The following is an 18,478-nucleotide window of genomic DNA, read 5'->3' as shown; positions in this document are numbered from 1 at the left end:
ACGAATATCAATCCACCGTTCACAAAATTTAAGATTTATGTTGAAATTAGCAACGAACAATGGAGGAAATTTATGTAACAAATAGGATATTCAATAATTGGTTATCGTGAATTACCAAAATATGATCACTCGTGCCAAGAACGCTTGAGGATTTAACTCGATAGCAGAACAGGTTCCGCACATTTGCAAAATCTTGCCGTTCTTCGACACTTGAGATAATATTTTGGTTATATACTCTTTCTAACTAATTATTCAATTCACAATACCATCAAAACGAATTTTAAAGAAACAAAGAGTAAAATACAATGTATGATTGGAGGCAGAAAGATCAAGAGAAAATTACCACGACAAAACATTTTAAAATATCTTTATATTTTTTAGTCAAACCATCCTTAATATTTTATAACACGCCCACGACGTGGCCGGAAGCAAGGACATTTTGTGCAAATGTAGGTGGGAAATTAGCCAGCCGTTCAACGGAAATGACGTCACATGTGACAAAGGATAGCCAATTAGTTTGGACTGGGACATATCAAACTTTTTCAAATTTCGCGGCTAAGATAGGTAAGTTAAAATATATTGGTCGATTTTATAGTCAAGAAGAGGTCTAGAACTTACTCATCCACAACATTTGTCTTCAGTACCTTTTTTTTTATCCACACCCTACCGCGTGGATGTATAATATGCAATACATCCCGCAGTTAATCTAAATGTCAAATTGTTTATGTGATATTGCCTTCGAACATTATTAATTCGCAATGCAGTGGATACTTTGAAAAAGAGGGGTTCCGGCCGGAGTTCCTGAGAAAAAAAGGGGTGCTAGACATATTTGCCTTTTTTTGTTAATTTTACATATGAAAATATAAAAAAGGGAGAAGGCAATCCCTTTCACCCCTTCTGAATTATGTCTATGACGTTAACGAGATTCCGGGGAACTTCTCATGTCTGTTCATAAATGGTAGGACGGCATATCACAAAAAAAAAGAGAGTAATAAAGTATAGTAGAGGAAAACTGGGTAAACAAGTATTCAATATATTAAACCCGTTTAGATTATTTTCAGGACGATAATTTTTAAGTTCACCATTTATTGATCAATAGGGAAAACTTACTTTAACGCATTGCCCTTGAATATGTGAAAGTGGGGTCCACTCAGCCTGACTTGCATTCAGAATTTTCCTTTTTAAATACATGATCGCTGTAAATGCTTGACATCGGACAAAGGAATTGTGGGACTGTCGGATAGGAAAAACAAATTCTTAAATTCTAAAGAGTTCTTAAACATGTTAAAGGACAAATTTATATATATTTTTTTTATCAAATTGATAATCTTGTAACCTATACAGAAAAACATACACTTGGTCATCATAAGGTAACAAGAATATATTTGTAACTGGTACCTGTTGGTGAAATCAAGGATACATGTAACCACGGTTAAAGAGATTTACAAAACTTATCATTCAAAAGGTAGAAAAGGTAGTTATTAACAACTCCTAGGGATTATTATTTCCAATTAAAGTGAAATCGCATATTAGCTTACAGTGTTGAAAGTTGACGAAGCTAATTTAAAAAAAAACTTTCTCTCTCATTCTCGGCATTCTAGGGTGGATGCAGGGGGTTGGATACCGCTTTTCATTAGAAAATTAATCATTTTCAAGTTAAAAATTGACAAAAATGGCAAATAATGTCCTAGCACCCTTTTTTCTGAGTAACCCTCGTTTTCAAAATTTCTGGAACCGCCCCTGCTTACTGCATTCATAGCAACGCGTTTTTCATAAAAGATGTTTGGACAAAATATACAGGCCAAACGAACTATAATTGTGTAGATTAAAGGAGGTGATAAAGATGACATCTTTACTCTTTGAATAGGTCGTTGGCTCTTTATTTTTATCACATAAATTGAAAAGAAAGATATTTATTTAGTATATCGACAAAATACCAATGTGTTTCTCTGCCCTTATATAAAATTTAGTTTTAAATTTTATGAGTTGTCGTTCAATTCGATAAGTTACCGTGCATTTATTACTCATTTGGTCAGGAGCCTTTCAGGGCTTGCTGAAAGGTGTGTATACACTTGTTGGAGACTTTATGGTGATCTTTGAAAGTCATTTATTCAGTTAAACGATAGCCTAGTCCATTTGATACATCTTACTATTTCCATCCTTTTTTTCTATTTTATAGGCTGCCAAAATTTATTAGGTTCGTCTCCTTCAAAAGTCTATGAATTAGATGTACCAGGATGGTATTATTGTCAGCAGTATTGTTCTGCGTCGCCAATCTTCTCATATCAGGTATGGAACAACAAACTAATACCCATTTTCGGAATGGATTAAAAGAGAAAATAGGATTTATCCGGTTTATCCTTGCAGATCTAGCATGTGCGCCTCTTACAGGGATATCAAAATGACCAAGAAACTCGTTTTACATTCTATTACGCTACACTATAAAGCAAAACACAAATACCTATGTTTCATATAACTGATAAAAAAAAAAACAAATAAACAAACATTCGGCACTAAACTATGGTTCAGATTCTATTGAAACATATTTAACGGTTTTAGAAATTAACATAAATTGAATGTAATCATTTTAAAATTATTTTTCTTGCGTGTCTGCTATATCAATACTGCTGTTTCGGGATTACAAATGAGATCAGTTCCATTCTATCAGGGGAACTGTCGGAAGAATGTGATCTAAGTACAGTTCTTAAAGTGTCATATAAAAGGCAACAGCCAGCCCTTCTTATAGTTCTAGTAGAACAAGCTTTACAAGAACAATTTAAGAGAACGCTCTACGAGAGCCAGATCTGCTAGCTAGAGCTACCAGAAGAACTGAATCTCGAACTGTTCTTCTCAAAGTTCTAGCACATTTTCAGATAACTTATCTGTACTACATGTATAAGTACTGCGCATGCTTAGTTTTGAGATCTCATCTGTACTATAAATGCTGCACATGCTTGGTTTTTACACAATGACAATTATGTCATTCACATTGCAGAATGGAAGCTGTTATTGCCTGAAAAACGAAACCCTCCTTACGACGAACAACGACGGATGTAGCGGTAATACAGTTTACAGACGTAAGTTTTTGCAGGTTTAATTGTTAAACATACATGTACATGTACTGCCGTGATATAGAACGTTCAAATACTGTTTCGATGTAGAACTGTCGAATACATGTACTGTTTCGTTATAGAACTCTCAAATTCTGTTCCGACATAAATCTCTCAGATACTGTCCGACACAGAACTGTCAGAAGCTGTCCGACAAAGAACTCTCAAATATTGTCCTGACAAAGAACTGTCCAATAATGTTTGGAGATAATGACAATTATTTACAAGCGTGAACAGTTTTGTTGCTTGGAATAAGTACATGTAGTATTTTGTCATCAATACTACCAGTACCAGTCTATATATACATGTAATCGTAATGACATTAGATTTAATGACACTTAACTTTTCATAATTTTTCAAATGAAAACCGTTCTATCCAAAAAATAATAATAATGAATTCACACATTTTGTAAAACCCGGGTAAACCGGAAATCTTGTCAATATGGTTTGAATTCGGTTTGAGTAGGTTTCACTCAAAATGTAATTTTCAATGACAGATTCGATCAGTGGAATCTTGCCTTCAATGGACAACGTAGCTACAGATCAACAGAATTGTCTCACAGCTCAGTGCCAGGGTCCGCGTATCATATACAGATCCGAGGATTGTAATAAAGTCTATGAAGGGATATGTAGTAAGTGTAAATCATCACATTTCGAAACCAAATCTAAACCGCTCGCCAGAGGCTCGTATTTCACCTCGGTTTTAAGCCCCATGTACTCTGTTTTTATAAGGCAACAATTTGTTGGTTTTGATTTGGTTTCGAAATTGTATGTACGTGTACGTGTTTTCCGCTTTAGTCAACATTCTTCATGCTACTGTCGTTTTACTACATGTAAATTGTATGCTGCAATCTGAATCATTTTCTTCATTATTTATCTAATTTGAAATTTCAAGATGATATTGAATAGGTGTACATGCATATTGCTTTTTACAGCTAATGGGGTAAATATAGGAATCGTAACACATTCGGAAGCTGTTGGACTGTGTAATGCATCATCTTCGTCCTTTATTAACTGGTATGAATCTGATTTTTGTGTAAATGGTCAACTGAACCAGAGCTGGACAAGTGCTACCAGATACATTTATGCCGTGGATGTGCAAAGAATAGGTAATGTATATATACAATGAAATTTGTCTAAACCGAACCCCTTTTAGACTAGCTGAGAGATTCGTTCTGTAAATGCAGGTGTTCGATAAAGTATTAATATCGATATCGTTATATTCCGCCGATATCCGATTGCTCCATTAATGTGAGGACTTTGACCGATAGTGGGCGCTGAATTAATTATTCGAGTAAGTCAAAAGTCCGATCCTAGGAGGCGAAATCATAACTTTATACATGTACATTTGAGAGGTAAATCATGCTCTCCCGTTACAATGTATTTTAACACCAAGATACACTTTCTGTCGAAACACCCATTTGTTAAATCATAATTTTCTATAACCCAAATAATATCAGTCGTTATGTTCCACCGATGTTAACCGATAGAGGGCACTGAATTATTCGAGTTAAATTTTCTATGACATACATGTACATATGTAATCAAAAGAATGCAATCCAGGGATAAAGACCAGACGTGGAAAACAGACATACACAACAAAGAACATAGAGTAACTAAAATCATGCATACAAAGTAACAAAAGCAAATGAGCAACGCGGACTCCACTGAAAACTGGGAGTATGGACCAGGTGCACCGGTAGGGTAAGCGTCCTCTGCTTTTTTAGAAACACCCGCCGAGTTGCTCATAAAAAGTCAAGTCCGGGGTAGACAAAAGAGGAAAGGAAACAATACAAAAAGTCTGCGTAGTTTCGGCAAAAAAATAACCTTTGTTGATAGAATCAGAGTACTTTCTCTGAGACCTACTAAACTTCCTCTTCCATTCATTTTGGGCGTCAGTCTTTAACAAGCAACTAGATACAAATATAAACAATCCTTGTAGCGAGTTAAATACTGTGAAAAGATATTGAAATACTATTCCTCCGTCGCCGATTGCAAATACAGCGAAATCCCATGTAAGGCCTAAGAGAACTATTAAAGCAATGGCGCCATTTAGACGGTGGTAAACAGTAAATTTATTGCTTTCCATCTTTCCTGTTTTTATTTTCGATCTTTTAAAAATAATTCGAAGGACAAGAATGAAGGATACAGAGTTTAGAAGAAGAATTATCACGACTGGTGTAAGGAAGGTTGCATAAAATGATACTGATGATAGCCAACATCTAAAAAAGAGAAAAAGCAGAGCAGTTAACTTTAAGGCTTAACCTTAAGATAGATGTTTGTTGTTGTACTGTCTTGGATATCACGTGTCCTCCTCAATCAGTTTCTTTACCAATACAAAAATGTAAAACACATACTTCCTCTTCCTTACATGTAGTTGTGACTGCTTCTTCACAAATACAAAAATATATTAACTAACTATATCTCCCTTTCTGTAGATGTGGGTGCAGACATTGTTCCCATTTCCTGTCAATATGCCAACATCACCGGTAACAGTATAAAAACAGAGTTTGGAAACTGCATGGATTCATATGCCTATTTCTGTATTTTCGGTGAGTATTAGACAGCCAAAATCATTAACATTATTTTTGCAAGAATAGAGAATAACATTTGTGAGTTCACATAAAATTCTTGTGAATCGAGCCTAAATGTGAATTTCTTGTTTACCTTTTCACTCTGAAGTTTCTGATAACTTCACATGAATTAAATGTGAGTCGCATGAATATCTTTAAGAAGCCTAGGGTCTACCTAAAATATAATTGTATTCTTGACCGAGGTTGAATACAACCTCCTGGGTAGTGGGTATATTTACTTTTTCTAAGCTTTTACACAAGTGCCATACTCAGTGCTGAACAATGCCTCCTAGGCAAAATACATGTCGTATAGAACATACAAAAAGCTTCGCGGATTTGTAATGAGTATAGCGCCTACTCAAATCCCGTGATTTTTATATCCCGTAAAGCAGGGCCTATTGGGTATGTAACTTTCGTCATGTGACCCCATGATTTCACGAGAATGGGTCCTAGTCTACCATTCGAAAGCATAGAGAGATATGCCATTTAGAGAGCGTGGAGTTCAGTGTTAAGGGCAAAACATCGTTTTATACAAAAAAAAAATACCGATTAAAAATGACAAATAGCTTAAAACAGAAGATTTTACGTTGTAATACAGTATTTCGAGTACCCGGAAGTAAACAATAAAATGCAGACTTAAAATGAAGGTCACTTAAAAAAAAATTAAAATAAACAAATCATCGGTTGTTTATTTTAACAGAATTTTCAAACACATATTAGATTATTCTTTTACGGGATAGAGCACATGTTCTGTCTCAGCCCGTGGATGAGATATTAACAAGGAAATCTCGTTCAGCTAAAATAGGAATTTTCTTATCTCTTTAGTGAGAAATTAAGAATCTAACACATGTACAAATACAAGACAGAGAAATCTCAGACACCCAAGGGTAAGATTTAATCATTCTCTAACGAAGCTCCTCCGAGTTAAAAAAAACTAATACATCTTACCCTAGATTGTCTGATATTTCCCAATATTTTATGAAAATTAAGGCGGGTTATTTTCTTGAAGTTTGTTTGCACTGTTTTGAAGACGTTGGCCTGATACGTCACAATTAACTGTTAAATGCAGACCATTTCAATTCAAGCCTTACTCAAAAGAGAGAAAAGATTTCTCATGCAAGATTGGGTAAGATAAAGTAGTCCTCTAGTTATATTTAACTCGGGGGCAGCCGGCGGAGCCTCGTTAGAGTACAAATAAATCTTGCCCTCAGGTACCAAGCCGACATACTACGAGTACTAAAGTACATGTATTTGTTACCCATGCTTATTATTTTGCTTTTGTAAGCAGTTACATTTAGTTATGTATATCTTCAATTGTCCCGTCTGTCTGTCCGTCCATCACAACTTGTTGTCGCCTGGATAGCTCATACATTTTGTTGACCGCTGCCTTAAAACTTTGGTGAATATTAAATTGCAAACAATCTTGTATCAAGAGTGATTAACGTAGAAATCGGTCAGAGAGGACCTCTATATTTGGGGGCGTGAACTTAGATAATCTTAGTGATTTAGGCTTTTCGTCAAGATGACACCTATATTTTTTCATGGATTTTTTTCAAACATTAGTGAATGTTAATATTACTTGTACTAGTGGCATGAAAAACTTTGATGGGATTGATTTTCTCAGAAGTCCGTAAATGAGACTACTTTTTTCGAAAGCGGGCTTTAAATATTTAAATAAAATCTTGATTCAGGCTTGTCGCATGGATTGCTTATCTGTTTTTTTTTGGACGATTTCCTTCAACCTTCGTTAAATAGTTAGTAGCAATGAAAGTTTAAATGGGATTGGTTTGCACAGAAATTTGGTCAAGGTAGACACATTTCTTTTGGAAGGGGACATAATAAGTGGATATTATCGGCTGGATAAGCGCCTCCATTTAAAGCCTTTGTTGAATGATTGGTAGCAATACAATCTTGAATGGAATTAATTTCACAGAAATATCTCAAAGGGTATGAGCACTGACCTTTTTTCTAAAAAGTAGGGGAATGTGTGACCATTTAAAGGGCAAATAACTCTGTCAAAAACCTAATTTTACTAACATTCTATTGAACAATTTCTAAACAAAGCCAGTGATGCAGAGATAAAATAATGGTCTAATAAAAAAAAAGAAATTATTTTTTAATGATACCACATTGTTAGATAAGTGGAGTTTTGATATGCATATTTCTGATTTTTTCCCATTTTTCCCGATTCTTAAAAACACTTACACTTAACTTTTGTTTTTGTAGAGTCGGAACCCCAAGAAAACATGTTTTTAGGTAAGATTTATTACCCCAAAGAAGACACAAAGGGTTATATCGATTCCATCATCCGCCTGTCGATTTCACCATAGAACCACAGAAAAAGTACACAAGTTAAGATTTTGAAAAACTGAAATTAATCGTGTGTTATGGCCTTGTTAAGATAAAATGTAGCTAAAGATATGACTTTTTACCACAAAAATTAAGTACTTCTCCGTCTAGGAATCAGACAAAATGTACATAAGGTGTGGCACATAAAGGGAAAAAACGCAGAGATTTTATTGCATTAATCAATTAATTATGCCTGATAACCACTAGAAATAACCTGTTTGTAAAATTTGCCTTTTTAAGATATTGATAAGTCAAATTTAGTCATAATGCATTACGGAAAAATGGCGGAAAAATTTTCCCGCACTCTTTCCCTATATAAGCAGTCAAAAATATCTACGTCACAGATGCTTCAGGATTAACTCAAATAGCTTTTTGGTTGTTTTCTAGATGTACTGAATATATTTTAGGCAAAAATGACTAAATTGGGGAAAATAATGTGCCACCCATTGCCTGATTCTTACACAGAATGGTACTTAAATCGCTTATCGACAACAAGAACACTATCCATAGAATACCTTTCTGAAATATGTGTTTAAAATCAACTTGATTTTGGCCCGGATGAACAGAACTATATAAGATATTGTACCAACATATACGGAGCCATACTAAATCTAAAGAATTGAGTCATAATAATAGAGTGAAACCTGTCTATACCGTACCATTTTTGGAGTGAAGAATTGGCTGCTTTAGTCTGGTTATCGCTTAGCTCATGTCAAAGAATAATCAAGGGAACAAAGATTCTAGCGGAAATCAAACGAATATAATCCAGGAACAAAGATCAGACAAGGAAAGACAGACGGATACAACAAAGAACATACAATAACTAAAATAATACGCACAAAGCAACAAAAGTAAATAAGCTACTCGGACTCATAAAAAAAATGGGACGATGGACCAGATGGACCGAAACATATTAAAATTGAAATGAAATGACTTAATGAAGTGTCTGGTTTAGACAGGTTTTCGGTTTATTCGGGGCTCGATTTAGACAGGTTTCATTGTATATAAATAATATATTCAGTAGAAGCTGCTGCGTAATCTCTGGTAATATCAGCCTAAAATGAGAATACAATGTGTGCTTTAAACAGCCGTTGGTTTCGTAAAAAAGAAACTGTTGAGGCGCATGCGTACCGGATATATGTATGATAGACCTACTTTTGAAACAAATGAATTACAAATGCAATATTTTTTTGAAGGCATAATTGTTTATGTGGCCTTGGGATGTGTGTTCATCTTCATCGTTTCCTTGGTTTTCATTGCTACAACAACTCCGAAGTAAGTTTACCCTACAATAAGAAAAAGCGGTAACACTGTTATAAAAAAAGAAAACCGATAAATGTTAATTTTGTTTTATCAAAGTGTCCCTTTTGTGACCCTAAGTTTATTTCATGGTGTGGTACAATGTATACCGAACGCACCGGGAAATACCGCGGCCGGATTTATAATAGTCGCTGATAATTTTTTGCGTGACTTAAAAGTACAAGCATGTTCATGTAAATATAACATGTATATGTACTTGTAATTCACATTGTACAGCTGTACTTGTATAAATGGAGACGGATGATTGCTGGATCTAACAAAAAAAAATTAAAAAAAAAATCGAAATTATAACGCATGCGCAATACCGGTCTCAACCTAAAAGTTGCTCTTGAATCTGAATCCTATTTACATTTTTTATATTGATCGTATGCAAAATAAATATAGCAACCAGAAATTGTCGATTGAAATTGCGATTTTCGATTGTAGTTTCACGGCAGTAACATTGGATTTAAAATATCACTCATTAAGAACCATGTAAAAACGATCACTTTTCGATAAACAATGTCGTTATGCTGCTATGACTATAAACACCGAGATGAGTCAACAGACAAGACCGTGAACATACTTTATTCGCTATATGATTTTTCATTCTTTAAAAGAGACATTGGTAAATAATTCATAACTGGTATGAAAATATGTGATGAAAAGATTTATACACGTCACCTTGCATATCGATCTCGTACTTGACTTCTACATGTATAAGCCCTCGATTTTGTCTCGGGCCGAGGACAAGGGCAATGTAGAACATGGCCCTCGACACATACTATAAATATATTAGGTAGTTGGTAATTAATTGACAATTAATAATAAATAAAGCCAAACAAACAAAAGACTGTTTACGTTTGAAAAAAAAAAAACACGTTCACCCTGCACTTTATCAGTTTAAGATATTGTTTAATGTTATATGTGTGCAAACGCTGAAACGACTTTGGCGTAACGTATATTCTACGTTCATCGCTTGTTTACTGTGTCTCTATAAAATAAACTTAATTGTCTATATTAAACTGATAGTAAACAGTGGTGGGTCTATCTGGCGTTTAAAAAATTCGTTAGTGTAAAATAAGTCGTAAGTTATGATGTCATAATATTATAGAATATACCATTGTGACGTCATAACTTGCCATCAATTTAACACTTTTTGTGAAATTTAATGCAGAAACCTTAAAAAGGGTTTTCATAATTACCCAAGTTTTGGTCAAATGTAACGATAATTCCCTAAAAATTTGCTGGTCAAATTCCCGGACCCCGTGTCGTACAAGAACAGAACCACTCGTTCCGTATAACACATTTATATCTGGGGGCTTCTGATATTTTATATATTTATCAATATTATACTTTTACGATTTTGATTTGTTTACTTTCTTCGATAAAACTACCGGTCCATATAATGCCATATGGACCGGTAAGAAATTATGTGGACCGCTTCGCTTTCAAATTAAGATCATGACGTCATAATTTGAGAAGTTGTGTATGTTTCTCTTTTCTCCACAGAAATGATCTAGAGTAAACTATATATAAAAAAACTGTATAGAAAATAGTTCATGCTACTTCGGCTCAAATGGCAATATATGGACCGGTTGGTCGCCCCACAAAATCAGCTACGTTTCGGTCTATATAATTTTTGGGGGCGACCAACCGATCCATATATTGCCATATGGCCCTTAGCATCATAAACTATTTGCTAAATAATGGACTTTTAACGACATCAGTACGATGCACATGGACCCATTTAGATTGTATAGACTAAGGATGAGTTATAATATATATACAACATATGTAATATTTAGTAAATAGGTCATGATGCTAAGGGTCATCCGGCAATATATGGACCGATTTGGTCGCCCCAAAAAATTATATAGACCGAAGCGTAGCTGAGGTCTATTGAATTTGTTGGAGCGACCAACCGGTCCATATATTGCCATTTGACCCGAAGTAGCATGAACCACTTGCTATATGATACTTTTTGATATAGATTACTCTAGATCATTGGTGTGAAGAAAAGAGAAAAAATACACAAGTTCCTAAATTATGACGTTATGATCTTATTTTGAAACCGAGAGGGTCCAAATAATATAGCATTATATGGACCGGCAGTTTTATCTAAGAAAGTAAACAAATAAAAATCGTAAAGGTTAAGTACATTGTATAATTAAATATTAACACAATAACAAGAAATTACAAAAAAAAACCAAAATTCACACAAACTACTGAAATTCTACGTTTTCTTCCTCTATAGAAAAGGAACTAAGGCTGTCCGTACTAGGAAGAAATCATTTGAGGAAATATTTGGCGAATTGGACGACGATAAATCGTTCACTCCCGTCGATAACCGGTCATATAGATCCTATTCAATTCAAATAGCCGATATCGATGACAACCAAAGCGGAACGTACCTAGATATGACAGATACCCTGAAAAAGCATAAGAAAGGTTCCGAAAAAGAGTCAATATCCAAAAAGTCAAGGTCAATCAGGTTGATTGATGATGATGTAGATGAAATATTCGATGGCTCGTTAGAAAGGGAAAGGCAAGGGGCCAATCTACAACAAATGCCATATTCGCATAGAAAAGATTCAGGTGGTAATAATAGCAAAAGAAAGCATTCCATTGGATCCCCGATTATTAATACTTTCCCAAGAAAGGGCTCGTTTGTTGTTAATTATACAAGAAAAGATTCTGGTAATATTCCCCCTCCACCGCCATCGCCACTCAGTCTTCTGACTCGAAATAATAATACACAAATCGCTTCTGACAGAAAAGAATATGAAGATATGTCATTGAAAGATGCGATTGAACATATTGAAAAGAAAAGATCATCAACATTATCCCAAGAAATTTCATCAAGACAAAATTCGCAACAGAAGTCGAATAAGAGAACTTATACTGAAGAGCAATCGTCCAAATTAGACTTTTATTCTGAACTTACTCTGGCATCACGTAGAATATCTGAACGAAAACAATCTAAAAGACATACCCCACCTTTTCCTCTTCTACTGGATACAAGTTTAACAAACAGAGGATCAAAAGATTATGATCAATCTGGTGAAAATCCTGCCAATCCGAAGCAGAAGTCTTTTAATGTCAAACCGGTTGCGTCAGCAGATCGAGAATCTACCGGTAGACCGAATGTGCAACTAGATACTACACACCCAATGCGAGAGTCTTCGGGTAAAGGACAGATTAAATCGGTAGATACTTCTTATCCTAGGCGAACAATTTCGGATAAGAGACCAATAACAACAACCGAAGAATTCCAATCTGAAATTGCACGCTCTGCTAGACGGATGTCTGAAAGAAGAGCAAGTAAAGCGCAACGAACTCTACCGGCTATTGCTCATACATCTTCCACTGACAACATTGTTTCAAAATATATTGGACATGATCAAAGATTAGTCGATTTTAAACAAAATGATGCCGAACTAGCAGTAACTTTCAAGGACAAAAAGCAAATATCACCTCCATTACCTGTTTATCCAGTCGAAAATAAAATAATTTCTCCCCCAGAACCGTACAACACTGATGTTTACGATAATGTGGATCTTGATTTTGAATACAACAGTACAAAATTCAAGATCATTCCTGGTTCTCCCTTTGTAGAGACGTCTAAGGAATTCGACATTACAGCAAATGCAGAACTTGCCGAAAAAACAGATGGGGATCAGGCGAACGCAGTTATTGATGACCTCATTAAAGAATTATCAGCATTTGAGGATGAAAATTTTCCGGTCGAACAAAGAGAAGAGAGTTTACCAAAACAATCAGAAAGTTATACACAAAATACCAATGAAATTTTTCTCGTAGAAAAAGGAAGTACTAAGAATGAAGATAATTTTAGGTACTCCGAAACTGGCCTGTACGATGATGCAGAAAATATATTCCCTCCTTATACTAGAGATCTTATTGCCGACAAACTTCCAAATGAGCAGGACTCCGTAAAACAGGATAACTACAGCGCTATTGTTTATACAGACAATTATTCTGACATTAAAGACGCGGATTTAGGTACTGGGAACAAGGGAGTATATCACGATGTATATGAGCCACAGAACGACTTTCCGAACGTGTCAGACCGGACAAATGTCATGCCAATAATTACAAAAATGATGTGGAATCCTGACCATCTTTCAAAGGTCCATAAGAGAAATGAACCGATAATTGGTGGCCATGGCCAACAAGGAAGCATTGAAATTGATGTTCTCCCCGACTATAATCCGTCTCGGTCACGAGACAATTCAGCACGAGGCGACTATGACGACAATAATGGGTCATTAGATAAAACCAGCATAATAATGGGCGATAGTTTCACTTGTGATAACACTTTTGCACGAAGCGTTTCGATTCAAGGTGACTATGACGTCATTGAGGAAACAACTGATGAAAGAAGTGTACTACAGGGAGATAAGACTAATCCAAACAACCCCGTTCAACAAAACGTTTCAATTAAACGCGACTATGACATTATCAAGGAAACAAATGATGACTCTGACGGTAAACCACTGACGCGACTAGTTTCTTTCCAAGGCGACTATGATGATATCGATGAGACAAAATCTAAAACAACAGTAAACTTACAAGGTACGAGTAAACAAAACGTAGGACCCAGACCTCCAAATATAAACATGTTCCCATCTGATGACTATGATGAGTTAGAACCTGAGGAGACATACATGGATATGAGTGCAGTAGATACATATGTACAGTCAGACAGACTCGAAAATAGTCCACGCCCGGAAGCGCTATGGAACGAAGAACCTGTTTACGCTTTTTCAGAAAAAGATAAACGTTATCATGAAAATTCGTCGAGTCATGGTTCGGCAATGGATAGTGGTGAAGTTTATGCTATTTCACAAAAAGACAAACGCTATCAAACAGACCAAGAAGAAAAAACTGTTCCATTTGAACAGGGAGTCGAACCTATATATGCTATATCATCGAAACAGTCAATGAAGAAAAGATCGACGTCACGGGAATCAAATATTTATGATAAATTACATGAAAACAGACTACGAGATCGGAAAGGGCCTTCCTCGTTATACAATCGTATGGACGACCTTCTATAGGGCGTACGATACAATATGATGAATTTTCACTATGTCTATGTCCAAAATTGCGAATGAAGATTGCTGTTATATAATTAATATCGACAACCACGTCTGCTTCCAGATCAGCCCTCAGTTTGACAAAAATTGTAAGTGTAATATTTGTCATCACTTATGACGACATTATGTAAAGCGTTTTGTGACATAATAACTTACGACCAATTATACAAATCGACCACAGAATTAAGTCAATAATATATTGATTTTTCTACAGCTAATACACAACGACATTATACCGTAATCTGTTCAGGCAAAAGGATAATGACCCAATATTAAACAGTATAAAATCATGTCAAATGGACGATCTCCTATGGGAAGTGCGATAATTTGGACGATCTCCTATTAGAAGTGCGATACTTTGGACGATCTCCAATGGGAAGTGCGATAACAAAACCTGTCCAAGCAAATGAATAACAGTAGAACATTGAAAGTACTGTATTGACTTTGGACTTTGACTTTTAGACAAGTTCAAAATTCATTTTAAAATCTTTTAACTAGTACTCTAGCTAAGATTCATGCAAAATGTGATACATGGATGGAAAGCCTACATATTTTTATTTTTGATATTTTGTTTAAAATGTTATAGTAAGCAGATATTAACATGCGGCCTCTCGTATAGCCCGTGCTCATAGGAGATAAAATAAAAAGAATGAATTGTAGAATTCCGAATTAAGAGAGAAAACTCCATAAATGACACTTACATACATGTAAATAGAAACTGACAATGTTGAATTTTCAATGTGGATTATCTCATAACAGCATGCAGATTTGAATAGATTTATCTGTTGTTTTTTTTTTCTTTGTTTTCAAAGACCCCGGTGAAGCAAAAATATTGTCTACTATACATGACAAATAAGTTGTACCAGCAGACAAATCCCAAAACAACATTGTTTTTGTCTGCAAAACGTTTTACATCCAATGTTTATTATCAGAGGTAGACATAGAAAATAATAGCAGTGATAAGACCTATACTGCTACCACACTCTCCAAAGAAGAGATTGTGGAAAACCATAAATCTGTGCTGTCCTCTTTTGGTCTCTCTACCAGGGACGATGATTGTGATTTACCGTCTATGTACAGGATTCCTAAACTCCACAAGAATCCATACAAGCAACGTTTCATAGCTGGATCTGCAACTGTACCACCAAACCTCTTTCAAAACTTTTAACTTCCATACCCACAACTGTCAAAGAAGGTCTACAGTCCTTACACAATACTTGTTACTCCCGTAGTGGTATTTATTCAATGTGGATCCGGAAAAATTCGAAAGATCTTTTGGAGACAATCAGTTCAAGACTATTATCTAAATATAAAAACATTAAAACCTATGATTTTTCAACACTGTATACTTCTATTCCCCATACTCAGTTAAAATCCCGACTTAAAAACATTATACATCGTTGTTTTTCCAAAAAAAGATGGTATACCTAGATACAAATATATAGTTCTTGGTAGAGATTCCTCATATTTTGTAAGAAATAATTCCAAATCATCTTCCAAATATACAGAGAAAGATGTTAACAAAATGCTGGAATTTTTAATCGACAACATATTTGTCCAGTGTGGTGGACGTGTTTTTCAACAAACGGTCGGCATTCCAATGGGAACAAATTGTGCTCCTTTACTTGCTGACTTTTACCTTCACACTTATGAGGCTGACTTTATAGCTGATCTGATCAGAAAGAAAGAATATCGTTTAGCTAGATCCTTTAATCTCAGTTTCCGCTATAAAAATGACGTATTATCTTTAACAATCCTAATTTCGGGAATTTGATACATCGCATCTACCCCAAAGAACTTGAGATAAAGGATACTACAGACATTGTGAAGTCAGCCTCATATCTTAACCTACACTAAGAAATCGATAGTAAAGGAAAACTATTGACCAAACTTTACGACTAACGTGATGACTTTTCATTCAAAATTGTCAACTTTCCTTTCATCTGTGGCAACATCCCTTCAGCACCTGCGTATGGAGTGTTCATATCACAACTCATACGTTATGCCAGCGCTTGCCGAAACTACGCAGACTTTTTGTATCGCGCTAGATCTCTTAACAAGTATGCTTCTGGAACAGGGTTATGTTGCTAGAAGATTGAAGTCATCACTACAGAAGTTTTATGGTCGTCATCATGAACTCGTGGATTGTTATGGTGTATCCATCTGCACCATCAACACTGATTTATTCAACGGGTCATAGTTTTCCTTTCCTCGTTTGTCTACCCTGGATTTGACTTTTTATGAGCAACTCGGCGGGTGTTTATGGAAAAACAGAGGACGCTTGCCCTACCGGTGCACTTGGTCCATGCTCCCAGTTTTAAGTGGAGTCCGATTTGCTCATTTGCTTTTGTTACTTTGTATGTATGATTTTAGTTACTTTATATTCTTTGTTGTGCATGTCTGTTTTCCATGTCTGGTCTTTGTCCCTGGATTACATTCTTTTGATTACCGCTATAACATTGGTTCCCTTGGTTACTCTTTATATATACAATGCATCATATAAGCAAAAAATAAAAATGTGTTTGTAGGGTGTTTCACGTATTACAGAGAATGCATGATTCTTATAAAGACAATATAAATTGTATGGATTGCGCTTACTAGTATTTATATTAGCTGTGAAATATATCATAGAAGCACCTTTCCCTTCATTCTTGAGCAATAGGTTTCAATTCATTTTAGAGAGAAAAAAAAAACAAAAACAATAAGTAAAATAAAAAAAAACAAAAAAAATAATCTGTGCAGCAAATTATTTGTTAGGTGATTAAACCATATATCTTTGTCCTTTACCTTTTTTCACGCTCTTTTTACACGATTTGATGCGAAAACTTTAATTTTGAAACAATCTACAGGACTTTTTGTCTCGTCACCACGTTATGATACGTTCACTAACTATATGGTGTTTCTTTATGGATTGACAAATCGACAGATGTAAATTAAATATTTATTCACAGTGCAGCTTTGATAAAAAGAGAACGATAAGGTGCCATTGCTCGTTTCCTTTAATTATGCCATGAAGGGAATTGACAAAAGGGGCGTAATTAAAGTGGATACAAAGGTTCTTTGAGTATCGTTTGTACTTTTGACAACTTGGCATACTTAATGAAAAATCTACATATAAGGATTATGACGACGCACGTACAGTACCTTTTTGAATAGAATTGTCCTCTCTTTCGACTTTAGATATAAACATGACCTAGTCTTGCAACTAAAAAAAATCGAATCATCAGTTGCTCTGAGACCTTATTTTATTACGAGATTTACAACGATTTAACAGTGCATCCCAACAATTCAATACATCGCCACCAAAAAGGTAACATTTCATACCATCATAAATAATATACAAGATCGCTATTATCTATCAATGTATCATTCAAAATATATACACCCGGCCTCTTTCTACCTCATTAAAAACTAATTTCAACAAAAGAATGATCGCTTAAGAAGGTAGACCTAGGGTAAGGGACAAAACTCTTACCAATCATTAGAACGTTGGTATTCAGCATTTTACATCAACCTCATGTAAGCATCAAAGTAACTTGGACTAATCTCATTCTGTTTCAAAGGAAAGCTTGAAAGGCTTTAGTGAAATTGAATACGATACAAACATATCACTGATTTGATTTGACATAACTGTAATCAAATCACCTGATAAAATTAATCTTATCTGAAATCTAACGATAACTAATATATTAAGGAATTTAAAAAAACCTCACATCTTTCCTTAATAGAATGACAATGTATTATTAAAAATCCACACACCTGGGCCTCTTTCTGCATCATCAAAAAACTATTCTCATTTCAACAAAAGAATGATCACTTAAAGTAGTGTCTTTGTAATTTATATGTTGTACAAAACTTGACAAATTTCTAGAAATAAGAAAATAATCCTGATCTTATTTCTTGATTGTTGGAAATAAAAATCACTTACCCGTTTCCATGAAAACGTTCTAACACAAGGATTTCTACATCTCCATACATCATATACATAGTTATCTGTCATCAAATTACATAATAAGTTATAACTCAT

The 18,478-nt window shown here is 35.0% G+C and overlaps 1 protein-coding gene across 1 annotated transcript; it reads left to right on the top strand.

The window, feature by feature from the left end:
* Positions 1-482: 482 nt before the first annotated feature.
* On the top strand, positions 483-15,241 carry LOC148598107 (uncharacterized). The gene is made up of 9 exons (XM_088562142.1): positions 483-564; positions 2,180-2,289; positions 2,996-3,077; positions 3,608-3,742; positions 4,046-4,219; positions 5,549-5,662; positions 7,910-7,939; positions 9,229-9,307; positions 11,589-15,241. The coding sequence occupies exons 1-9, from the start codon at positions 483-485 to the stop codon at positions 14,410-14,412; spliced, it is 3,630 nt and encodes a 1,209-aa protein (XP_088418268.1). The 3' UTR covers positions 14,413-15,241.
* The last annotated feature ends 3,237 nt before the right edge of the window (positions 15,242-18,478 follow it).

This window comes from Perna viridis, chromosome 14 (assembly GCF_037379345.1).
Source record: "Perna viridis isolate PV_CMFRI_1.1 ecotype Kerala chromosome 14, ASM3737934v1, whole genome shotgun sequence".
NCBI lineage: Eukaryota > Metazoa > Mollusca > Bivalvia > Mytilida > Mytilidae > Perna > Perna viridis.
The sequence above is the reverse complement of the archived record's forward strand: the minus strand, read 5'-3'. Positions and strand labels throughout refer to the sequence as shown.

Coding starts and splice junctions, on each gene's coding strand:
- LOC148598107 (XM_088562142.1), top strand. CDS start 483: ATGACGTCACATGTGACAAAGGATAGCCAATTAGTTTGGACTGGGACA. Junction 7,940..9,228: donor CCAAGAAAACATGTTTTTAG/GTAAGATTTATT, acceptor ATTTTTTTGAAG/GCATAATTGTTTATGTGGCC. Junction 9,308..11,588: donor ATTGCTACAACAACTCCGAA/GTAAGTTTACCC, acceptor CTTCCTCTATAG/AAAAGGAACTAAGGCTGTCC.